The sequence below is a fragment of the Glandiceps talaboti genome, chromosome 1 (assembly GCF_964340395.1).
Source record: "Glandiceps talaboti chromosome 1, keGlaTala1.1, whole genome shotgun sequence".
Classification (NCBI taxonomy): domain Eukaryota; kingdom Metazoa; phylum Hemichordata; class Enteropneusta; family Spengelidae; genus Glandiceps; species Glandiceps talaboti.
This window is the reverse complement of record NC_135549.1, coordinates 4,493,852-4,520,154: the sequence shown is the minus strand read 5'-3', so window position 1 is coordinate 4,520,154 and position 26,303 is coordinate 4,493,852. Positions and strand designations below refer to the sequence as shown.

Sequence of the window (26,303 nt, the reverse complement as noted above, 5' to 3'; positions counted from 1 at the left end):
GCTATGTGAGCAATACTGTAACAAGGTATTTCCCACAGAAAAGTACCAGCTATGTGAGCAATACTGTAACAAGGTATTTCCCACAGCCAAGTACCAGCTATGTGAGCAATATTGTAACAAGGTATTTCCCACAGCCAAGGACCAGCTATGTGAGCAATATTGTAACTTGAAGGTATTTCCCACAGCCAAGTACCAGCTATGTGAGCAATATTGTAACAAGGTATTTCCCACAGCCAAGTACCAGCTATGTGAGCAATATTGTAACAAGGTATTTCCCACAGCCAAGGACCAGCTATGTGAACAATATTGTAACAAGGTATTTCCCACAGCCAAGGACCAGCTATGTGAACAATATTGTAACAAGGTATTTCCCACAGCCAAGGACCAGCTATGTGAACATTGCTGTGAACCATGCTGATCGGACAGGATAAAAAGAACTGTTACAGGGTATGATTCCATTATAGCTCTGGTACTGGGATATGCGAAACTGTGTTGAGCACAGCCATGGAAGAAAGATGTGTGGAACAGTCCTGGCACAGAGGTGATATACACATAAATGTAACAGGCATATTTTTCACAGCCATGTACACATAGCAGGACCATGGAAAAATATACCCTGCAACAGAGCTGTGAGGCAAATTGCTGGTACATGGCTGTGCTCCTCTTCCTAGCACTAGGATGTGGCCACACCCTAGCACTGTGTGTCTTTTAGATGAGAACATAAGTAGGCATTTACTATTCATTGTACTAAAACCAAAGAGTGAATTCAACCAAAAATTTGAGAGCTAAATCTCATGTAAACTAGGATATTTGGACTTAGTAATTTTTCATAATTTTTTGCTGATTATCATTTTAATACTTTCGAAAAGACTACTTAAGAGATAAAAAATTAAGTGCATACTGTATTCTAGATGAACATAAAGTTTATTTCACATCATATTTGGTAAAAAAAACATCATAATACAGAATTTACAATTGTTAATGTGAATCATGAATGCTATAGTGTATGTCTAGAAAATTGAAATAAAGTTATTTGTAGCCTTTGTAGCCTACATATTTACATTTTGTATACAGTATAGCTGGAGAAGACCTTTAAAACCTGCCTGACTATGAATCACCAATATTGTTATCTCCCAATATGTAGTTACATAAAAGGACCAAAAGTACTTTTTGTGTTATTGAGGGATGTTTGAAGAAACACATCATTTGAGGCAAAAGTGTGTGTATTTTTTATCATGTCTCAATTTTAGAATAACTTGACATTCAACACTACACATTTGAGCTGATGGGATGGGTGCATCCATTTTGTTTGCACAAGGAGATATGATATTTCAAAACCATAAAAAGTTATATATGTTTTTGACAAGAATTGCAACTGCTATTAATGTTATAAAATATACCTAAACTATTCAAAAAGATATTAGAGAAAAATGGTCAACCAGTATCATGGTGTATGCTCAAAAGATAGCATCAGCTATACATATATAAGAAAAGTAATGAAACTTAAGAAGAGAACGACAAGAAAACAATATAAAGAAAGATATACGGAAAAGATTGGAAAATTTGAAAAGGCAGAAGGGTTCACAAATATAAAAGTTTCCATGTAGAATGGTATAAAATGACTTTTGATTTATTACACGATGTGGTTACAACTTATAAAAGACTAAAAAATGTTATCAAATCAGAGTTTGCCAGTCTCACTTTGTTTGTCTGTCATGGTTGAAATATTTTCTTTATCTCCTTCCTCAATTTTGGATGGTTCCAAGTTGCCAACTAAATCATCCAGTTGTTGGCGTTGGTTGTCATCAAGGTTATCTAGTCTTTCTTTCATGGCCATTAAATCACGTTGATGTTGGTGTTGATGTTCCTACAAGTAAACCATGAATTATGATGTGATTAAGTTGTTTGATTAAGTCGTCAATCTTCAGGGATTTGATACGATAATTAACTAGTGGTTGTAATGGCTTTGACTTTTAATGGTAACAAATTGGCTCATATTGAAAGTGTTGTTAATTTATCAAGTCATGTGTGTTTTTTCACGAATTAACTCAGCAAATTGCTTTCCCTCTGTGTAGTAAAACATAAACCCACAAATTCCCAATGGTGTGAATTTCTTTGCCTAGTCTAATACATATATATTCAGTACCATATCATTGGAAATTCTACAAGAGAAGCATTTAGCTCATTATATGATTCTATGAATGTATATAAAAAGCTATGAGGAACTACAAAATTGTACATGCAAAAAGCAATAAATGATAATAAAGTCAAGAAATGTACACTTATGAGACATTTTTGTTTGACAAATACAGCAACTGTTTTTTGGAAGAAGAAAAAATGTTATGATGCCAAATGAACCATGACTTTAGAGAGCAGGATATCGATGGAAATTCTTCTGCATTTGACAAGTGTAATTACGGAAATTCACGAAATGGTTATTTATTAAAGGTATTATCCTTTAAATCCTCTCCCAAAATTGCGTCATATATTGTATGTATTAAATGAACATTTAAGCCATTCATGTGAATTACACATTCACTACCCATCTTACTGCATGTATTTCATCCAGTTCATCTAACATTAGTATGCATCATTCATTGCCACTTTAATCTAATTTTTAAAATCACTTAAGACATAGTGCATGCAAAGACTGGCAAGTGTGTGTACTTTGTACTACTATGCAGTAGTGATCTCACATTAAACATACAGGGTTAGAATGAAGCCGAAAAAAATAAGATTTCTTGAGTCATCCAATTGACTTATATGATCAAAAACATATGGCAATGATTGTAAAGGCATTTTGTTACTTGTACTTAATTAACCACCAAACTGTGACTTAACATCAGGTTGAAAGCCATCAAAGCTCACTCATGCAGTAATGAAGATTTACATTTTTTCAAACCAATTTGCCTTGCTGGAAATACTTACCAATCCACTCTGGTTTGCCCATGATAGAGGAGATGCATCAACTCCAAATGGGACTGAAGCATATTTGAAGTCTCCAATCGTCATCTGAGATATACCATTGAGAATCACCTGGCGAAATTCAGTGTGACGTTGGTACAAGTCTCTTAGCTGACGTTTTAATTTTGTATATGTTGCATGTGGGACATTTTGCCTGTAGATAAACATGGAGAAGAAGCCATTAGCACTCACATTATAAACATAGGTAATATACCTCTACATATACTGCTACATTTGTCATCAGCAGTTCAAAACATAACCAATTTTAGACTTTGTGCCATAAAAACCATGAAAATGGATACTCTGCTTTAAGGTCAAAATGTAATTCAACGAGATTTACAATATTAAAGTGTGTTTAATCGTAGACAATGGAAATCTAACTCTGTTGTCTAAGGTTAAATTTGTTGCAAAAGTTATGGAAAACTTTAGACATTTGTTTTTACTAACTTCAATCAAATAACAGTTGATCTACATCATTCATTAAGTTTTAACAGCTCTGTGATAAGGATTGGAACTCTTAGTGAAAACGGATGTGCAGAAGGGTAAATGCACACTGCCACAGTATAGGACTAGGAAAATGACTTAAAGGAAAATGGCAGCTTGCATGCAATTCATAAATTAAACAAGAACCATGAGAATGTCAGTTTGCCAGATGTCAATGAAACCCATGCTGAAATGATAATCCCAAACTGTTATTCAACTTACTTCAATGACTGTCTCTCTATTTCCATCTCCTCAAGCTTGGCCTTCAGAACCTGGATCTTCTCTTTCTGATGTTTCAATAATTTGGCATACTTCTTCTTTTTCTGCAGGCAAACAATAAATCAGGACAGATTTATTATCAACTACATGATGAACTGACTCTTATCTTTATCCTTTTCTATACCAAAATTAACTAAGTTTTTGATCAAAGGGCATTCATTTTGGATCTGTCAGCGTTGATCTTATTAGTCTGTTAAATCCATCATCATACTATACGTCATACAATCTTACTGATTAGACTTCAAATCTAACAATGTGTAAGTCATTTTATCAACCACTGTAACAACATATGCAACCATGACAACAAATATGTAGATAATACATTTTTATTCATTGTATTATCTCTGCATGTGAGTTATTTTGAGTGCAGCATTAAAAGATGGGTACAAAATAAGTCATGATTATAACTTGGTTTTATAGTCAGGTTATATTAGTTACAAAATGAATTGAAAATGTAGACTTTCTTACAGCTATTTTATATCACTACATGTATCTGCAACTGTTCTGTATAGTTCTGTATAGAAACGTATGATTATGAATTGCCAATATCACCAACGTGTACACATTTACTTTTTTTTCTTTTCTTTTTTTCAATTTTCATTTTTTACTACCTGACCAATTAATCATATTTAAGATGACACTATATAAATTGAGTATAATTATAAATTTCATGATGTTCCATGAAATTGACACTTTGATTTCCATCCTTTAATTAATCTCTTGTGAGATATCTAATTAAAATCTATGGTTATACAGCTAACCTGGTCAATGTTAGCATGGTTAGCGCAAGGTTGTGGAGATTAAGATAAATGACCCAAGGCAATATATTGCAATTACTCCATCAATATCACCTCAGGCAACTGCACCACAAGACAATCAATCTAGAGTAATGTTCATACTTTATTGAATCATGCCTGTGTGAAATGAAACCGACAGCAAGTGCATTAGCATTATTTGTATCAAACCAATAAACTTAACTCTAGTTTTATCGCAAGCATATTTCGGATACTAGGCTATCCAGAGATGTATGAAAACAACTTTTATGTATGATACTGGTTGTAAAATATATCTGTAAGTTAATTGAATTTCTTGGTTCTTCAAAGGTTGAATCTTGATGGCATGTAATTGTTTGAAATGTTGACATCTGGCAATTTAGTAGTATTTGAGTTTTGAAAGGTTAAATCTTGACAGCACAAAAGCATTTAACATTCTGACTTGTGGCGACCCGAAGGTAAATAAAGAAAAGGCCTTCTTTGGGAATATTGAACATATGTACACCTAATTTTTGAAAGGGAAATTTGCAAAAAATATGCAGTTTTTTTTAGTCACATTGTAATGGACCAGATTCATTGATGTGCAAGTTTAATTGCCATAAAATAGTCTTAGATTAAAATTCCCAGAATTTCACAGTAGGAAAAATATCTAGGTTTACAATACATGTATAAAGCCTGGCTTCTCTAGTCATGAATAAACTGGGTACATTAAATTACACCGTGGACATGTCAGACATAAATGTATACTGCAGCTACAACTGAGATAATATCATCAAAATCTACATATACCAAGATATCTCAAGTGAAGCTAAATTATTGTGATAGATTCTAAGGATTGTCTGGTTGGGATCTAGATGTAATCATATTAAAATTTTCAAACCAGATACAGTATATCCGATAATCAAAAACTGTGTGAATTCAGAACAGTCAAAGACAAAACTGTATTACGAAATTGTATTACGCATCTCAGGATTGAGTCAAGCTTTATCACTAAACTGCTAATGAGTTGGTGAAAGTGTCTGAGATAACAAATCATGGGACATGATAGACAGTGCACATCACTGATCTTGAAATCTAGTAAGTTTGAAGGCATTTCTGTCAAATTATGTTAGAAAAAAAGAAAGTCATTCAAACTGAAAATGAATTTTCCCCCTCTGATTCTGTCTAATAGTGTTAAATTCCCTAAAGTCAGTCAAAAAAGGAATAAGTTTCTTAAAAAATTGAACAGTAAGGTGATTTAGTGAAATAAAGGTATAATAGATAATCCCTTTCTGAAGCTCTTAGCAACATGCAATTCCCATGTAGATTTCCTACATGAAGAAACTACAAATAGCTCAATATGAGTCGTAAAAAACTTACAAATTAATAAAAATGTTACGCCATTGATCACAGTGCAAACTTTGGACTAAGGTTCAAAATCCCGTGAGTTTAATATCCCAAATTTATTTCAGAATGACCACCAGACTTTGTGTTCTATGCAACATATGAAAAACAAAGACATTGTTAATATCTAGAATACAAGATGATGCATATATGTATTTCCTACTAAAGAAGTGGGTTAAGCTTACGGATGACAAAATTCTATGACACTATGAGCACTTGGATGAATCTGAAAATCAATTGCTGAGTTGCAAACCTCCTAAGTAGGTAGACAGAATATCAGTAATATTACATATCTGCAGGTTATTATTGATTTGTTTGTGTCACAAACTAAATGTAAAGGTTTATCTACTTTGTAGACAGAATTCTATGAATAGTACTTCTAATAACTCACACTATCACGTTTCCTCTGAAGTGAGCAATCTCAACCTAAGTAATGAGCCAATTCCATTCAACCGTGTACCAACCAAATTGCACTAACAAGTAAGTGTTAATATAATAGGCAAAGAAACAAATTACCTACTTGTGATAAGATTTCTGGTTAGAGTGCCATTTGAAATACTAATAATAGTAGCTCTCATAATGAGGAATTGTCGTCATACACATGGAAGAAAATAGTTTTTTTTTTCAAATTTCATACCACGGGTAAACAAGGTGGTGTTCAAACAGGGAATATATCTGTTTTCTGGCTATTCTTCATCTCAAAAGTTACGAATATTTAAAATTAATGTATGATTTATATAGTGGACAGGACATACTGTAAAGCAGTAACTGAAACCCCTGGAAACAGAAATGAAAGTATTGTAATGAACCCCACAGAAACAAAAACACAGCCCTTTTCATAAAATGAAATCCATACATTATCCATATTGTTAAAATTATCGTCTACTGTAATGTGTAATTTAACTGACCTTAGAAAAAGGTCAGCATGGGGTGTAGCAAAGATGCTGTGACAACATTCTGTTAGGTCGTAAAAATGATAAATGTATTTGTGATAGAAGACAGCTTCATTTCAATACCAGGGTGCATTCAATTATAATACTGTGTATTTCCATACATTTGTATGTCTGTTCCTCCACTTATAAATGAATTCAAAGTATGTAACTTCTGAAAAGTTTCATTATTACAGTTTCATGTCATAATGTGTTTCACCATACAAAAACAGAATGATTGTTTCCTGTGTAAACTGTACCAATATGTCTTGTGTCTATTAGCGCTATTGGTATAGTAATAGTAGTCATAAAATGGAAATAAAGAATCATGCTAACACAGTTACTTTCAACCTTATCAAAACCTTTTAATTTTCTGAACATTTCATTTGAACTCCTACTCTGGTGTAATATCTGATCATTAAAATTCACCTCTCGTTTCAACTCTTTAAACTCAAATTATATTATTGCCACACTCCTTTCTGTCGTCTATTTTTCACACTTAATGTATCAGCTTGATATCACAATTTATACCATCCTGCTCAGTTTCCACTATGATACTCAACTATGATTCTATTTATGAACTGAGAGAGACACATTGAGAACAGTACTCAACTATGATGCTATTTATGAACTGAGAGAGGCACATTGAGAACAGTACTCAATTACAATGCTATTTATGAACTGAGAGAGGCACATTGAGAACAGTACTCAATTACAATGCTATTTATGAACTGAGAGAGGCACATTGAGAACAGTACTCAAGTATGATGCTATTTATGAACTGAGAGAGGCACATTGAGAACAGTACTCAACTACAATGCTATTTATGAACTGAGAGAGGCACATTGAGAAAAGTATGTTTTAAAGATAACAACATGGTTGTTGTTGTTTTTCAAAGACACACAACTAATAAACCCCCAACTTCTAATAATTAAGTTTTACCTGGGTTTTCTTCAGTTGAAGTTTAGTAACATAATGCTCTAGAAACTTGGCTAACTTTAATAAGATACATGTCGTACAAAAAATTGTGTTTTCAAAGCCTTTTCAGCCACTCCAATTCCAGTGCCTGTGGTGGAATGAGCTTCACTTTACCATTTACTCTCAGTTTATACAACTGAATCTTTTAAAAGTAATCTACAACTCACCTTTTAAAGCAGTACTGTTGTTCTTTTAAAATTTTCAAACAAATAATTGTTTTAGCCTCGTAAATTATAAAAGATTCATCAACTTTTAGCCACATAACTTTTTTTGACAAAATTTCCTTAAATTATTTAAATGTAGTTAAAATTATGAAGTTGCGATGACTGCTTAAAACTTGACAAAATGGGATTTTTTGAAGAGCAATATATATAAAAGAAAAAGATAGATTTCATGAAGAATCCTATGCATAACATTGCAGTGTAGTGATTTTTAACTTGTAAGATAAAAGTCTTTGAATTTAACACATAGTGTCATTTTATCTGACAACTACCAACTGAGTAAAAATTCAGTATTCCTATCCATTGAAAAGTAATTGTTAAACTTAATGGAAATCAATAAGTTTGCCGTCACACACCTCTAGCTAGCCATGTGTGATAAAAGACAGATAATTTCATGGTTAGGCTATTTCAATACAAGGAAGTCATTTTCCATATTTCTAGTATAATGACTGCACCCTTTACATACAAAATTGAAAGAGTCATGTATGCATAAAATTTGAAAGGGCAAGTGTTTACACACAGTAAAAGCATCCTTCAGTTGGAAGGAATTCCTGGAGCTATAAAATGATTTGATTGGTATGTATTGTACAAAATGAAATGAGAACATTGTGTTGAGTTGATAGTGTGTGCTACAGAGAGTTGGAAAAATTGTATTTGTTGAGCAGTAGAGCACAAAGCACTTTGTCGGTAGAAAATAGCTCACAATACCTACAACAGCATTGTACCTCATTCTGGCGAATCAAAATAGAACAAGACGGTTGACTTATTTTTGTGCACAACAACAATAAATGAGTAATGCATGATTGTGTATCACGTGAAGCAGAAGTCAAAGTGTCGACCAAAAATCAAATGATTGCTATCTTTATCATGACATGCATACATGTAGGTGGTAAAATTCTATTGATTGTTTAAAAAAAATTGAGTCAGTGAGACTGTATCTTGGCACAACAATATACATGTATCCATGTATATTTTGTATGCAGATTGCATGAGGCTTTGTAAAGTTTGATAAGTTTTAAAATAAAGTTTACAGCCTTTCACATGACTATTTTACATTCGTTTGTTCCACTGAATTATAATCCAAAATTATTCGAATACATCTTTATTCAAAACAGTATCCTCCATCTGTTTTACTGAAGAAATAGAGATTGAGAAATTGTCAAGAATCACAAAAAAAGCTGTTAATTCTTAGAACAGATGTATGGTTTCTGTAAAAAAATGTGAACCATTTGTGAAGTAGGTGTATGTCTGATTTCTATTTCTTTTTTAAATAATTAACTAAAACAACATAACTAACAAAATAAACTAAAAGACATCCTGTCCTCAATTTCTATCTTTATAGAACTTTGTGTCCATGTAGCTAGTATTTGAGAATTGGTAGCAAAGTTGTTGGAAAATGTGTTATATCAAATACTAATAATATACATCTATGTGCATGCTGGTCTTTCAAAACTGTTTGAGAGATTCAGGACACGTCTTGACTATGCTAAAATGGGTCACTGTTACAAAAAAAAAAAGAATTTATCTCTAGCTATCCCCTGGAAAATCACAGAACAGTATTTGGAGTCAGCAACAAAAGCAGTGAGTCCTGAGATTTTAAATACTGTAGAATAGATCTGTACAACTATACGCAGCTTAACATTCAGTTTGGAATACAGCATTTCGCAAGTTAATCCATTCAAGGAAATTGAAAAATATAACTGGTAATGGGTATATTATACAGTATGATTTCATCTGGGTGATTACACACTATTTCATTGCCATGACAACACATCTAACATCTTAAGGTGCAAATTGTATCAGCAGTAGAAGTAAAATGATCTAAATTTATCTTGGCAGTATATGTGTGTGTTAAATCCTGCTTTTCAGGTTTCGGCTTAGCAAAAAACTGATTCTGTCATTCTCCAAGTTGCAAAAATAAGGACTAGAGGGCATGACTATGATACAATTATATATTGTAGTTGTTCTTTAACCCAAATATGGCAATCACAAGTTGACATATAACCCACAGAAGAGTTAATCGTCACATCATACATTTATACTACATGTAGAGTACTTAATTAAATTACTCCAGTAAGAATTTAAAAGAATGTAAAAGTCAAAATTTTGATTATAAGCTTAGCAAAAACTGCCATAGTCTTGAATAAAAATGAAACATGCTTAAATTGTAATTGCTTAGGCTGTAAAGATATCTACTATTTTATCTTTAGATGATGGACATGGAGAGATGTGTGAAATACAAACACAATGTACTTCCTACAAATCTACAACGTAAGTCTGATACATAAATCCCAATACTGGATAATAATCATATCTCTAATAACAATGATGACTTTCAAATAACATCAATAATTTTATTGGTAAGGTGTTTTGATTAAAATAATGACTTAATCAGAAAAAGCAATTATTTTCATTTTTATTGTGTCATAAAGACAAATAGCATTCTTGCAAACCTTGCCAATTTTTCAGTTCCCCATAAAAGACCTGTTGGATTTGTGACAATGAGAAAACAGTAAAGTACAAATCAAGGCCTTTACATTTGCTACCCAGCAGGCAGTCATACCTAATTCTGTATTTCACATGCCTCAACCAAACCTATATTTATGCAATCTGGAGAAAGAAAAAAAATGTACACCCTTTACAGCAGGATTAGAAAAAATACCAATATATGTATATCAATATATCACTGACTGTACGATGGCAACCCTACAAGTGTGTAGCTGCACAAAAATGATTGTTCATTCTTGAAATTTGGGAACTTTGATAAAACAAATGTCAAAATTTCCATCTAACTTTAATCATCATTTCAAAGTCATTCGGACTGTAAAGGTATGATTATTTAATGAAATTATCACCAATATGTAAACATACACTATTTACTTTATCAGGCCAACCAATCATTTTTAAGGGGTTTATACAATGAGAACATTGAATTAAGTATGGGTGCCCCAAGCACTAATTTTAATACTGTCTGCCTATATAAAATTTCTGTTAATCTGAGATCCAGTTTCTGCAAGAGGTTAAAAGCTTCAAGATTATTATACCATTGAGATCATGTGATATAACCTAGAGATTTCTGTCTTGAGAGACAACTCTTTTAATACTGATCTAACTGGCAAAGTGAGATTAGTAATCTTTATTAATAGTATTCTATCTGTTAAACCATTAAGATGGATTGAGTCTACAAAGATATGAGATTCAAGTCTTAAAAATACAATGCAGGTTACCACTACACAATGAGATATGATTTCCACAAATAGAATATAACTCATGAAAAAGATGCTGAATGATGAGAGCACTCTTAATTTTTATTACATGTCTGATATTCTAGTACTAGATAACACATGCAGGGAGACTTTAAATATCTTACATGTATTTGTAAGAATAATGCTATGAGTAATGAAATGAGAATCAACCTAGCAAATGCTCTGGAAAAAGACAGACATATTCTTTTAAGATTATCGTGTATAAAAAGTAATTTGTTCCATTACAACTGGAGAGTAATTGATCCCTCATCTGTTGTGATGTGCATTTCCTTCCATCTCACCACAATCATGCTAGGACACGGAAAGTACACTGAATCTCCAAATGCAAACTGAAACATTAGAAATTCTACCCTATACCAACATAACAACACTCACGAAAGTAAACAGACCCTGACATTCCTATTACCCTCTACAATGAAAACAAATTAGATTTTATAGTTTCAACATTTTAAAATGGAATTGAGTACAACTGAAAAATATTTGGTTAAATTGTGATGTCTAACATTCTGTACTGTGTGTATAGACATTTGTGTCTAGTAATTGAGTGTTTATGGAAAGCTCAAAAGACATTCAAATTGGGAACAAATTACATATAACATCCATCCACCCACCCGCCTGCCTGCCCACCAACACATTCACACATACTGTTACTGACACACACACACACCGACCCAACCATCCATCCATCCATCCGCTTGTGCATACAGATGCGTACACATACAAAATATTTATATTGTTATGGAATTTGAGTTAGAATAGCATGAAATCTGTACAAGTACTATTCTACTATTCTACATAGTGATAAATAAAGTGAAATGACGTATTTACTACAACCACATACATATTGTACTTCACTACCGTCCAGTTCAGACCTCTCCCTGTGTTATCCTACAGTGGTATCTTTCATCCTCTTATTTACATAATTTGTGCATAATATTAATATATATTTACATACAATATTTACATAAATGCAAAGTTGATACGCTTGTGTAACACATTTACTTCCTACTTTTGAGCTATGCTGTCATTTTGAACGACAGCTTGTAGCTCAAAGTATTACATTAACAATTTGTCAAAATTTATAGAAATGTTCATTATAAACGCTGAAGTGTTTTTAAAAGATAATTACTGTATGTCCATTACAGCAAGTCAGGGTAATTGCTGTATCGCCATGGAGATATCATTGAAGTTTATAAGTATGACACAGTTTAGAGTGTACATTTATGTCGCTCTATAATTGTTGTTAATTTGCTGACTTATTTACCAGACTTATTAATTTTTCCAGACATGGTCATTTTCCATCCATAGTCATTTTCCATTTAATTGTTGACTGTCTCATTTGTAACCATTTTCATCAATCGACAATACATACATGTATGACATTATGTAATTGACATTATACTTATGCTAAATATTAATTAATGTGGTCCATATCATCTTGAGTTTACTAAACTCTTTTATGAACAAAAGTACTATATCTTCATTTTTTGTAATTTTAATTACTTGTCAATTTTGTATTTTTTTATTGCCCATAGTTTGTCAGGCAATTGTGTCCTGTCTCACACAGAATAAACATCATATGATGAAGGACAAAAACAGTAGACATGAAAATATAAGATACGTCACGTCAGTGCAATAATATATTTGTATAGCAGATACGACCTTATTGCACTGACACGACAACAGGTTGACACCTTTCTTCATCTGACATTAAAGTGAGTGGTCTAACAGTACTGAGTGTTGTAACACTGTAAGAGAGCTAACATTGGAACATCATAGCAATAATTGATGTCAATGTGCTGCTGTTTGTCAGACTTTCTTGTGTCACTGAGTCACATCAGTACATTATAACATCTAAAGAGACGATGTAAAACTTAATGTCAAATAGAAAATCTAAACCCTTTTTTATTTGTGTGTTACTAATGCTTTTTTTCTGTGAGCCAACAACTTGAAAACTAAGGAAAGAATAGACATGTAACATCAATCATGACTTGCACTTAGTTTACTGTGCTTTAGGTCATTCTATCTATAAAACAAGGTTAGCAACTAGTCCTAGTAAATTATTTTGTAATGTACTCTAATGTATAATGCCTCATAAAAACCCAGCTTGCTGAGAACTTACCAAATCCCATTGGTTAGAAAACACAACATGTAAAAGTACACCATGATTCATTTTCACCAACATAATTTCTAAACATGCTTATGATTTAAGTCATCATTCAAACTGGCAGTACCTAAAAAACTAGACAATGCCGAAAACACAACTCAATAAAATCTTTTCCATATCCCGCTGGGGGTAGATCTCTCAATACACTGACACTAACTGTTCCTATATCTAAGTCTGTGGCCTAGGGGATTTAAGTAATGGTTCGGGCAGGACTATAAAAGATGTATCCTTTCTCTACAATAATTCTCTCACACAACAAGATCACAATCAGAGTTTCATTTTAAGTGTTACTTTTTTAGCTTCATTCATTCCTTTTTGCACCACTGCACATTTTTTAAGGTCATTACATGGAAACCATTAAAAAGTTCATAAATGTTTCATTTTATTCAAACTGTGGTAATCTGCTTGTTACCGACTTTAATGGCGATGAACCATTTCCATGTAGCCATTCATTACAAACCCCCCGTGGTGTCTGAAAATTACTCCATTGTGTGTCCATTGCATTATAACTAACAAATAGTGATATGCTTTTAATGACTTTTTTTGGAACATATACAGCAATGATAAGATTTTCTGAGATCACTCAGCACAGATGAAATCCAATGCTATCTACATCTGCATGATTAGCATAAAATTGACAAGGCTTCTGATTGGTTATACAACTAATTTTGTGATCTCTGATACAACTTTGTTATACTATAAGTACAGTAAGTACTACACTTTATACTAAGTCCACACAAGTTAAAATGATTTGCTTTTTGTATCCCTCTATTTATATCCATATCAAAGATATGTGGAATAGATGTTTCAACAATAAGCATTACGCATGCAAAAAGTGGAGGAAAGAGTTGTTTATCACACCCTGACAAAATGTTGTGTAGTTGCTGGGGCAGTAGTAGAGTGAAAAATATATTGTTGTGTGCACTACACATCACTGTCATGCTTACACAAACAACAGCAATGCGGAAACATATCCAAGGGTATTACTCATACAAAGTAGTACTTCATACAATTATCTCTACCCAGATTTTCTGTCTAAAACTAACTTGTAAATTAAATCATTCTTCAATCTTATTCATTCCTCTGTAAATTTAATGAAACCAAAGTACTGACCATAAAGGCTATCCTTCCAAATTGTCATACATTTCCATTGTGATTTTATGAGTCACCTAGGTGGCAGAATGTCTTTTTGTGTGCATTGCTGGGAGTAAAGTTATAGGAAGAGAATAAATATCAAATTTCTGTAACTCACCTTTTTATGAGTAGAACCAGCTCTATGCAATCGTCCATGCATTTCCTGAATCTGTTGTTCAAATTCTGTTAATCTGGTCTGCATCTGTTGTTTTTCATCCATAAATCCGATCCTTTGCTGATCTAACTGTCCCTGAGTTGCCTCTTGTGTCTTCTCCACTTCAGCTGCAGCAAGGTTTAGTTCATTACTCAATAGATCAACTTTATGTTTCAGTTTTTCATTCTCACCAAGTAGTTCTTGTTCCATGCCTTGAAGACCCTGCAGTTCTGTTCTCAGAGTATGTATCTTTTCTCTCAGTTCATTGGTCTGCTGTGTTTCCTTTTCTAGTTGCTCAGCAACCGAATGTCTTTGCTCAAGCTTTGTTCTGTCAGATTACAAATTGCAATGAAGTCATTCTTATTGTATCAGTTATATTTTGTCTTAGACCCTACATGTGTAGAGTCTATGATTTGGTTAACAAATAGACACGTAGACATACTCCAATGTTTTCTTGGTTACTTTAAGTTCATTATGAGAGACTAATGAAATTACAACCTTTTCATGATTCATTAACTGTTGCTTTACAGATACTGGCCTATCTTAATCTTTGTTAGTAACTTCAATACTGAAATTTTTTACTATACATGTACATAATTGTTTGATTAAATTAATATTTCTGATGACAGTGGATCACTCTGTTTTAACTTCAAATGATGAGCAGATAAGCAGTGTTCTTACAAAGTACTAGTAACATACATGTCTTTACTTTTCTAATTCAACAGAAACTCTCATGGAATACACAAATATTACATGCTATATGACATCACCTGCACTAACAGTTTTGCAAAGATTTTTAATCACAAAATATATTTGGAAAGTTGTGTCATTAGATTTGAGCAGCATGACATATCAACATCTACATAGTATATTTTAAATTTAGTATTCAAGTCCAGCATACACTTATCTTTATCTATAGTACTGTACTTTCATATAAAAATGGTGAATATACATGTACCAATTAATACTTGAATTTTTGATATTGACAATCTAGACCATGCTTGCATACAATCTGATTACTTTAATGATACACTTTATCGAAATAATTTGTCCATGTATGTGATTTTTTAAAATATTTCTCCAAATGTACACTTATGGTTATATATTGAAGGTTGTGTATTGCATGTAGAATGCTTCCAACGTTACTGATAAGCATATGCTTGTTGCCTATTACATTTTATATTGAAATTAAAATGAAGTATGGCTATAATTGATTCTACTGCTGCACACCCACTAAGTATTTATAGACATAGCTATCACACAGTCACTCATAACTGCATCACAACTTGCTTACAATTGAAGTGTTGTAAAGTCATGAAATTTGCCTTGGAATGGGGGGGGGGGGGGGGGGGGGGGGAATTCGGTTTCTTCTGTCCATATGTGTAAGTTTAGAAATATGGGTAACTAAAATATTTGATAGACATATAAAATGTCCAACTACATGTCCAGCAGGCAGATGGACAAATACTAAATTTTGAGGCCTGGACTATAAAACACAGCTGATTGAATCATACATTTGTACATAAATGTGTGAAATTATCTATCTATTATTGCACTCATTTTCATAAATTTCAAAATAAAGTCTTACTTTAGAACTAGACACTCTTTTTCTGCCTCTTCTCTCTTGGCCTCCACTTGTTTGATTCTATCATCTGTTCTTTCCTGCAGCTCAGTTCTTCGTGACTCTTCTTCCATCTTTCTCCTGTCAATTTCTTGTAACTTTGCTTCTAGTTCAAGTCTAGGGTGAAACATAACATGCTTTACATGTACATGTAATATATATTACAACTGTTATAATATACACTGTAACTGTTTAATACCAACTTAAAATTGAGAATCAGATAAATGAATCTGTACAAAAGGGATGTGAGGGAATAAGATTTTGAGAGTGTGTAATGGCAGCTGTTGCCATCTCTTATTTCAGTCACGTACTGAAACAAATGTTAGTTTGTTTTTGTGTTTTTTTTAATAAGATTTTTATTAATTTTGAGTTGGGTTAATACAGCAGGAAGGGAAAAGCAAACAAAAAAGATGACACCAGCATTGAAAAACTGAAATTAATTTTTTTTTTATCTTAGATAAATACTACTGGTATTAATTTGTATCGCGCCCAAGGCTGTAATAGATTATTACTCGGACAAACTAAAAGATATTTCTATTTGTATAAAGTGTAGTGAAATCATATTTAGATTATTTTCAAACCTGAAACACAACCATTACTTTCGCACAAATTGAATTAAATCTGTCTGCTTATGTGTTGTATACTAATGTATTAATCTAACACAACTGGCAGCAACAAGCAATTATTCTAATACAGCAAATCAATATTTTGATTGAAATTTGTAATGTCATCAGCTTACATTGTCAACATAAATTATGTTATGTATTGATTTCTTAAAAAAAAAAAATGTAATATTTGAAAATCACGTTTCTAGGGAAGTAAATTTTGAAGAGGTAGGTGCTGGGTTAGCTCTTATCATGTCCTTGATCATTGAATAACTGTAGAGTATTAATACATGACTATCACTCACTCTGATTCATTCTACAAAGTGACAGTTGTAGGGTCATGAACAAGTAACAAATACTTAATCGAATCTATCAGGGTCAAAATATTCCATTCATCAGTAAAAGCTTTTCCTTGCACCAGAAATTGATTCTGACTACATAAAAAGTGAATGTACTAATTGAAGTCAAGGCAAACAATTCTGGAGAGAAATTGCTAAAATGTACATGTACATGGTACTCTTAGAATGCCACTTCCATATTTCATGTGACATCGGTTAAAATTAGTTCTTTCTCATAAGTTTAATTGTGTTAGATTAGGAGGTTTATATTTATGTATACACTTACTTTTCATTTTCAAGTTTATTGGTCTTTTCCCACTCTTCTTCCCTAGTTGCCTGTATTTTCCTGGTGATTTCCTTTTCCTTGTCAGCCAGCACAATTGTCTGCATTTCTAATGAGTGCTGGAGCACTTCAACTTTGCTTCGGCAGCCTGTAATGGATACAGGAAAATGGTTGTATTACAACTGAAACAGATATGTCACTGCCACTGCCTGGCATGGTGAAAGAGAATGTGTATTCTATGACACACTGGGTGTTGAAGTGGTAAACACATGATATTACACACAGAGACACGGATACATGCATGCATGCACATGTACACACACACGCACGCACGCACGCACGCACACACACACACACACACACACACACACACACACACACACACACACGCATGTGCACAAACACACACACACACAAACAAACATACACACACACACACACACACACACACACACACACACACACACACACACACACACAATCCTTTGAAAAAGATATTTTTTCTATTGCAAACATAAAGTGTTTTTTACAGTGTGAGTGAATGAACTACATATAGCTCCTGACATAATATTTCACTGGGGGTACAATTACAAGTTTTAAAAAAAAAATGATTATTGCTGTATATTACAAGAATGCAAAACTTACACATAAAATATTGCAATATTATGATTTATACACACAATGTTGATAATAATGAAAAATATAACATGCACAATGGAATAATTCAACATACTGCCTTTATCAACACAGTATATGTTACACACATTCAAACTATGTATTGAGTACTTGTTTGATAGGTTACAGATATTGTGAGTACGAAACAAAAGATAGCAATGGTTCTGTAACTCCACAGACTCAAGATTGATACTGCAAACAACCTGAACTTAAACAGTCAAATGCTAGTTTTAGGCATACATAGAAACATTTGCCAATGTAACTACAGGTATACATAATTCAGTACATACATCTTTTAACATACATGTACCTCCATTCAATCAAAACAATGAGTTAATCAGATTTTTTGAGTACATGTATTTTGAAATATTCCGACAAAGGAAATTAAGGAATGCAATTATTGACAAAGTGAGATATCGATAGTAAAAATTAACGACAAATTCAAATGTAATCTGTCGTTGAATCGAACTCTAACAAGCTTTAATGAAGTGTAGAGCATACATATGTGCATACTGGCCTTTGCTGATTTATATACACTAAAGAATGTTTGACTTTCAATTTTTCATCAGATTAATTTAATTGGACATGATAAAGGGGATAAGTACCAAGAGAGAGTAGTATGCAAATGTAGTTGAATGCTCCATGTAGTAGCACACCTGCTTGGTTTTGTAAAGGGAAAATGAAGCAAGTGCACTGTATTGTAGAAAGTTTGAGCTTGCAGGTCAAAGGTCAAAGTAATAGCCTAACAGCTTTCCATTATTAACTCTCACACTTACATGTATTCTTTTGTGTTGATTGATGAGACTAGTCAGCTCACATAATATCGTATCTATGGTTACAACACTACAGATTATACACATGACAAACTTTATTGCCATATGTATATGGCCAGCTTATCACAATATCAGCTATGAAATGCACATCTGAGAATGAAATGCGAGCTAATATCACCTTTCATAAATTCAGGCTACATATGCCTCCTTTACTTGTAAAATGACATTTTCATAGTATTCTGTGTTCTGAGAGAAAGATTGTTTTTATGTTTACTGATAAAACTGAAATGAGTAATTTTTATGGTGTAAAGTTGACATTTTATCTTGGTTACGATGAAGTGAAAACTAGCAATCTGACTGAGTAGTACATGTACACTGTATGACCCACTTTACATGTGGAATACTCAAAACTGACTTTTTCAATAAAATATACTAATATTTGCAGTTTTAATTAGTGCTGGTAATATACAATATAGTATAGTAATATAGTATCACATGGGCAAACTTAATTCCTACATTTTCAAATGTATTAGTGAATATTCATACTTTAACCCCCACCCCACCCCACCCCACCCCCACCCCATCATGTACCAGAAACAGTGTAAAATGTACTGTAGATCTTGTAAACAAAAATAGCAAGATATTTGTCATGCAATATGCAAGAAATCCACTAAGGAAAATAACGCAAACTCAGAAAGGTACCTACATAACGATAAAAGATTTGTTTAAACTATTAAAAACATGCAGAACCCACAAACTCCCTTTCCTTGAGTTCACATTGTGATAATTAATATCTAAAAAATAAAAGACAAAGACGTCTATGTAGACACTTCTTATAATGACTTCATTACATGCTTGATTGGTTATCAAGAACTTATGACTTATATGTGTGCTACAATTACCTTCAATTTAGTTTTGACATCACTCCCTGACCTTACATAAACTATTAGACTTCATAATCTGTCACATTTACAAGTCCTTATAAATCATTTAAGATTCAGACAACAAGCTAACGGTATCCATATCAGTCCAAGCATGTGTAATGAATGATTACTAGATTTCAGTTACATTGATTGACAACCGTGGAGTGTTATTGAAGCGTACAAGACATTCAATTTGTGACAGACATCATCAGTTATACCTACATAGAACTCCCACTGCAGGGATTACAGATCATGGTCATCATTACCAATTTTGCAATTTACGTGGCAAAGTATAATGGTTTAAGCTAACAGCACTGATGACTTGAATTTGAATGACAGTTACCAAGCTGTAAGTGTTAGAAGTGATATCAACACCAGATACATGTGTTACAAACTGATTATCAAAGAAATATTTGAATACCACAGAGGGCAGTAGCCTGCTTCAGCAGAGGTACACTAACAGAAACTAAATATTAAATATCATTAACCTATCTCTTAACAACATGTATGCAACTGGAATGGCTTTATTGGGACAAACTTTTCCTAAACAAATAAACTGAAGATATTATTTAAAACTATTTTTGACATAACTACCAAAGTACTTGACATACACATCCTTCATGAAAGTAGTTATGCATAGTTTAATAGTTACCTTCAAGTTCATGGGCCAATGTGTCTCTCTGTCTTTCCAATTCCCCTTTGCTTTTCACAACATCCATTTTCATGTTAGTTATTTCAATCTTACTGCGATGAAGTGCCTCTTCCAGCTGACTTTGGAGAGATGTCTTGTCCTTTTCTAAGTCATGTACCTTTGTGTTCAATGTTTTATGCATATCTAAGGCTGAACTGAGTTCTTGCTGCAGCTGGTCAACATGCATTTTCAATGATTCTTTTTCGGCCTGCAATCAACAATATTACATGTTTTAATGTGTTATATATATAGAGTGGAAATGTTTGAATGTGTAAAACTTCACATTAACAAAGACGAAAAAAAGTTGAAGTCAGCTTTACATAAGTAATATTGCAACTATGGCATACATGTGTGTAGTACAATAGTTGTGTGATTACTTTATCAGCTTTTGAGGTACAACTACCAAGGGTTTCATTTGTGTATCCTACGACTTGTCCAAGGTACTAAAATGTAATATCGTATTCTGTCTCTCTCGATCCCTACACATCCACCTACGACTTGTCCAAGGTACTAAAATGTAATTCGTATTCTGTCTCTCTTGACCCCTACACATCCACCTACGACTTGTCCAAGGTACTAAAATGTAATATCTTATTCTGTCTGTCTCTCTCCCTACACATCCACCTACAACTTGTCCAAGGTACTAAAATGTAATATCATATTCTGTCTCTCTCCCTACACATCCATCCTAAACCATCCATACACAGACAAATGTGGTTGTCATGTTTGTCACTAAAAAGAAATACTCATTTCCCAAAATTTTTTTGATCCAAAAAATCATAGAAGAAACACCAGTGTGCTAACAGCCCAACTGAGGGTTGAATTATAAATCTGTCTTTTAATACCAATAGATACAATATGTGTATGTAGAGAGTCTAGTACATTTAATAATTTCTCACATGTATGTAGAATATCCTGTGACAATCAACAGCAAAAACCTCTAAAATCTTCATGTTTGTATAGTCTAACGTTGCTAAAGGAAATACGTTACTTTCTGCAGAAGTTAATAATTCTCCTTTTCAGAATATATTTCTTTGTATTCACTATTGCAACTGTATTTTCTATCTCCTGGGTTGTGTGTGCATGGTGTGTGTGTGTGTGTGTGTGTGTGTGTGTGTGTGTGTGTGTGTGTGTGTGTGTGTGTGTGTGTTGTGTGTGTGTGTGTGTGTGTGTGTGTGTGTGTGTGTGTGTGTGTGTGTGTGTGTGTGTGTGTGTGTAAATGACAGAGGGTGACATACAATGTTCATCTGGCATACTGACTACATCATAATTAAAATGGACCAATGACTGTACATACATTCAGATGTTCAAATGTATAACACCAGTGCAAGTCATGTACGTTTTCAGTTGGAATCTAAAGAACAACCCACCACCCCCACCCCACACACACACAAACATGCATACATTTACAGTTGAAATCTAAACAACCCCTCCCTCTCCACACACACAATGTATAGTTTCAGTTGGAATCTTAAGAACCCCCTCCCCCCCCCCCCACACACACACACACACAAATCAGAAATTCCTGTCATTTTATGTGCCGTTAGTACTATTCAATTACTAGTACTTGTTATTTATACAATATACACATGTACTTACTTCAAACGTTTTGATGGTAGCAGCATTCTCAGTGAGTTGTTTTGTCTGCATTCTGGAAATGTGATCAGACTGTAAACCAGCCTGTTCCCTTTGAGCTCTGATTTCTTCTAGTTCAGTCAAAAGACCTTTGGTCTTCAAGTGAAGCTGAGCATTTTCCCGTTGCAACACTCTTACACGCTGTGCATCCTGATTATTTTCAGTTGAAAACCTTGCTGCGATAGTCTCTCGTTCTTTTCTCAGATTTTCCAACTGTTTTAAGATAAACAAATAGTGCCCCTAAAGTGTTAATTTGACTTTCATTATCAACATTCATTTCAGCTTGTGAAACATTAAAATGGCACAATATGTAACTTTATGATATTTGATGGTTATTTTTTTCATTTTGAAATATATGTTATTCCAAAGCTATACAAGTACATTAAGGGTTGGCATATATGTTGGGATATGAAGCTAAGATTCAAAGCTTTGTTAGACATATTTAATCATCTCTAACACACAATGTCAACTCAGATTTGCTTCAAGTTCTAATCATCATATTTGTTACAATATGTACTGTACAGTGTACTGCTGCATACTGACTTTAACAGTAAAAAAAAAACTAGGGGCCTTAGTTACAGACAATGCCAGCATTAAATTTTTGTTCCAACGATGATATGAACATGAAGTGGCAAAAAGTTGTACCTGCAAATCATTTTACAAAATACAGATGTAGTCACACAGAAGGATTACGTGCTATAATATTGCTTACAATATCAAAAGAAATGTCCTATTTTAATCCTTAAATCATTGCACAAAATATATTTACCATTACAAATGAGTTACATGTGTTGGTATGTGGTATAAAATCAATATGATATTGAAATAGAAGTATTGTCAATTTCAGTCATTTTACATATAAGTTTATCCCTGCAGACAATCATCTATCCCATGGAGTAAAAATGATTGTCAGTTATAATATTCTGTTAAGCTGGACTTAGATGTTTTTAACGTTTTATTCAGGAATTACACATGAAATCTTAGATGATGTATCCACTAATATCAGAATTAAAGGATTGCAATATATTTATTCAACTGTACACAAATTTTGCATATGGTCAAATATTATATTTGTCAATCAAAATGAAATTCTGCAATAATTTGAAGAATAAAATAGTCTGAAATTGACAGAAATAATGAGTGGCAGCATGCATACCTCAGTTTCATACTGCATTTTGACTTCCTCTATCACTCTGTTATTTTCAGACTTGTCATGTTCATATTCCTGTTTCAGAAATGAGTATTCATATCGTAGTTTATTGAAATCACTCCTGTATTTTTCTACTTCTGCTTCCATCCTGGCAATTCGTTCTCTGCTTGGTTGGTCCAAGTCTTCTGCTATCTTTAATTTCATCAATTCAAGTTTTTGTGGTGTTATGATCTAAAAACAAAAAATTATAGAAAATGATAGAATTATGCATTATACTTTTGTTCAGTGCATTGAGATTGTTTTAATGTAATGCGCTCTATAAGAAATAAATATTATTATTATTATTATTATGCATGTTATCAATACACTAATTTACACCAGTATTTACCTTCTACAAATTAAAGATACAATAACAATTTCATACTTACAAATATTAACAATTTAAGTTTGCAATCAAAATGTGAGCAACACAATTCTACAATTTCAAGCCCCAGTCACTGTAATATTTGCATATTTTTCCAGCTACATTTTATCGTGGTGCTTTTAAATTATTTCTGATAATGCCGCTATTGTAGCAGAATACAATTACTAAAAAATAATGCGATATTTAGTTCAATGTTAAAATCATACAGACCATCCATTCTAGTGAATTTAACACAAATGCCATGATTTTTATTTTTTTACCTGTGCCTTCAGTTCTTCATTTTCAGCTGTCTTTTCTGACAGTTCTTTCCTGGCTCTAGACACCAAAGCTTGACATCTTTCCTCCATCATTCTGCTTTCTTCTGTGTGTCTGGCAAACTCTGTCTCTAATCTTTGAAACTCATCCTGTAACCTGTGAAGTTGAAGTCAGATAACAGTTTATAGTGTAATTGGATTGTTCTACAGTATCTAAATGTTATGTGCTAGTGTTTACACAATGTAACTTACGCAAACAATAGGGGTAAGTGATGAAATAAACATAATCTAACTAATTCAAACATATTTACTCTACCCATAACAGGAACTTCATATTGCAGTCTACATCTGTGCATCTATCCACAGCCATTTTTCAGACAGCAGTGCCTCAGTAAAAGTCAGATATACATGTACATAGTATGTCTTGATTGATTTTTTTCAAACTTCGTGCAAAGATAGGACACTATGAGGGTAATCGTGCAACATCATACAACAAAATGATTTGTGAACCCCACCTGCACCCCCCCCCCCACACACACACACACACACCACATACAACATCTCACCTTTGTACCAGAGTGTTTTGTTTGTGTTTGTATTGCGTTTGAAAAAAAATATAGCCCTGGCACGTCTGATACATGACAGAGGACAAATGTGCACGATGGACATAATCTATTCCTCTAGGGGTGGTGCCTATTTCAGCTAGAAAATTGAAAATTGTCTATGGTTCTGAGTTGTCTTACCTTTGATGTTCAGCTTTGAGAGTCTGATAGTTAGTTTTATGCATTTCACCTCTCATTCTCTCGTCAGTTAACATTTTCTGTAGTTCTGTTTCCTGGGCTAGCTTGCTAGAGACAGGCAAGCTAGAAGAAAGTAGACCTGACGCCATCTTTGTGCTTTTGTACTGTCCTTACAATGAACACTAATTGGGAAAAGAAGGACGGATACAGTATTGTGGGAAACACTACTTCCTGTCAATAAAAGGAAAGAAAAAGAATGTATTTGTAATGGTAGAGATGAGGAAAGTTTGTCTCACAAATTTATTTCTTCAGTTTTTCTAAAAATTATTGAGCAAGAACTGACTACATGTAGGGGAACTTTTACAGTATTGCAGTGATCTTCCTATGAAAGAACAACTGGATTGTGTGAAGTAATCATATAGAAAAATGGATTGTTGTCTGAAGTAGTTTCTATGCGTTTTCAAGAAATTATACATTTGGGATGGAACCCACTTCCCACTCCTCTATGAAGGTCTGAGAGATCTCTGTGTAGCAATTTGTTGATGATATACAACTATTCATTTCTACATTGTGGAATTATTTGTACTTTGTATGAAATAGTAATTATAAATCATCTTTCAACCATTCAATCAAAGGGAATTTGCAAAGAATCATAAATTGCAGGATAGATTTTACATCGCAACCAGTTATCTACTTTTAATCTAAATTGCTACTCTTTGAAACTTACACCTCACACAATACATTATTCACAACCCCAAAATACACTAACTTCCCATGGAAACTGTCACACATGTACATTTGTACAGTTACCCATTTAATACTGACAACTGTGGTACCATCTGTGCATGGTATTTACTTACATATGAAATAAAAAAATCAATATTGGAAATCTATATTTCATTGTATTTATGTCAAAGAGTCACCTCATACCAATGTTATTAAGGACACAGACTGTCGACAGCACTTTTTGTACATGTCTGCTAGTAAGAATTAAAAAAAAAATATGGGCAGATCAGTTTTTCACTTAAAATCAAAGTCACGAAGCACACAGAGCAGATTTGATAGCTTCAGACACATACACAAAATAGTTCTCATGTGGATCACGTATACAAATCCACAGATGATTTGAATTGTATCCAGGATTTTAAAAAATATAAAGGTTATTTCCTATGGACAATACTTCCGATCTGCGTAAGACCACATGCTAGCATTCATTTAACGTTGCATTAGCTTCTTGCTTTGATGTAGTTCTTTGGTTATATACCTGATCATGCAATCCATACACTTGATTAATATAATACACTAGACCTAATCTTTTCAGATCATTTGCACATTAAGGCACCCAGACTTTAATTTTATCTTAACTGAAGGATATCCACAGAATCAAATGTAATCTCTTTCAAGTTAACTCCCCGCTTTGCTTTGGAATTTACTGACTGCAACAATATTACGTAGTAAAT

General features: G+C 33.2%; 1 protein-coding gene across 1 annotated transcript; it reads right to left on the bottom strand.

Moving 5' to 3' along the window:
* Positions 1 to 1,681: 1,681 nt before the first annotated feature.
* LOC144438529 (centrosomal protein of 83 kDa-like) lies at positions 1,682 to 24,992 on the bottom strand. Its single transcript, XM_078127985.1, has 11 exons — positions 24,847 to 24,992; positions 24,110 to 24,260; positions 23,432 to 23,656; positions 22,240 to 22,488; positions 20,602 to 20,848; positions 17,582 to 17,726; positions 16,320 to 16,469; positions 14,696 to 15,059; positions 3,671 to 3,770; positions 2,929 to 3,122; positions 1,682 to 1,867 (listed from the first exon to the last, which is right to left on the bottom strand). Exons 1-11 carry the CDS (start codon positions 24,990 to 24,992, stop codon positions 1,682 to 1,684), a joined length of 2,157 nt encoding a protein of 718 aa, XP_077984111.1.
* Positions 24,993 to 26,303: the final 1,311 nt, after the last annotated feature.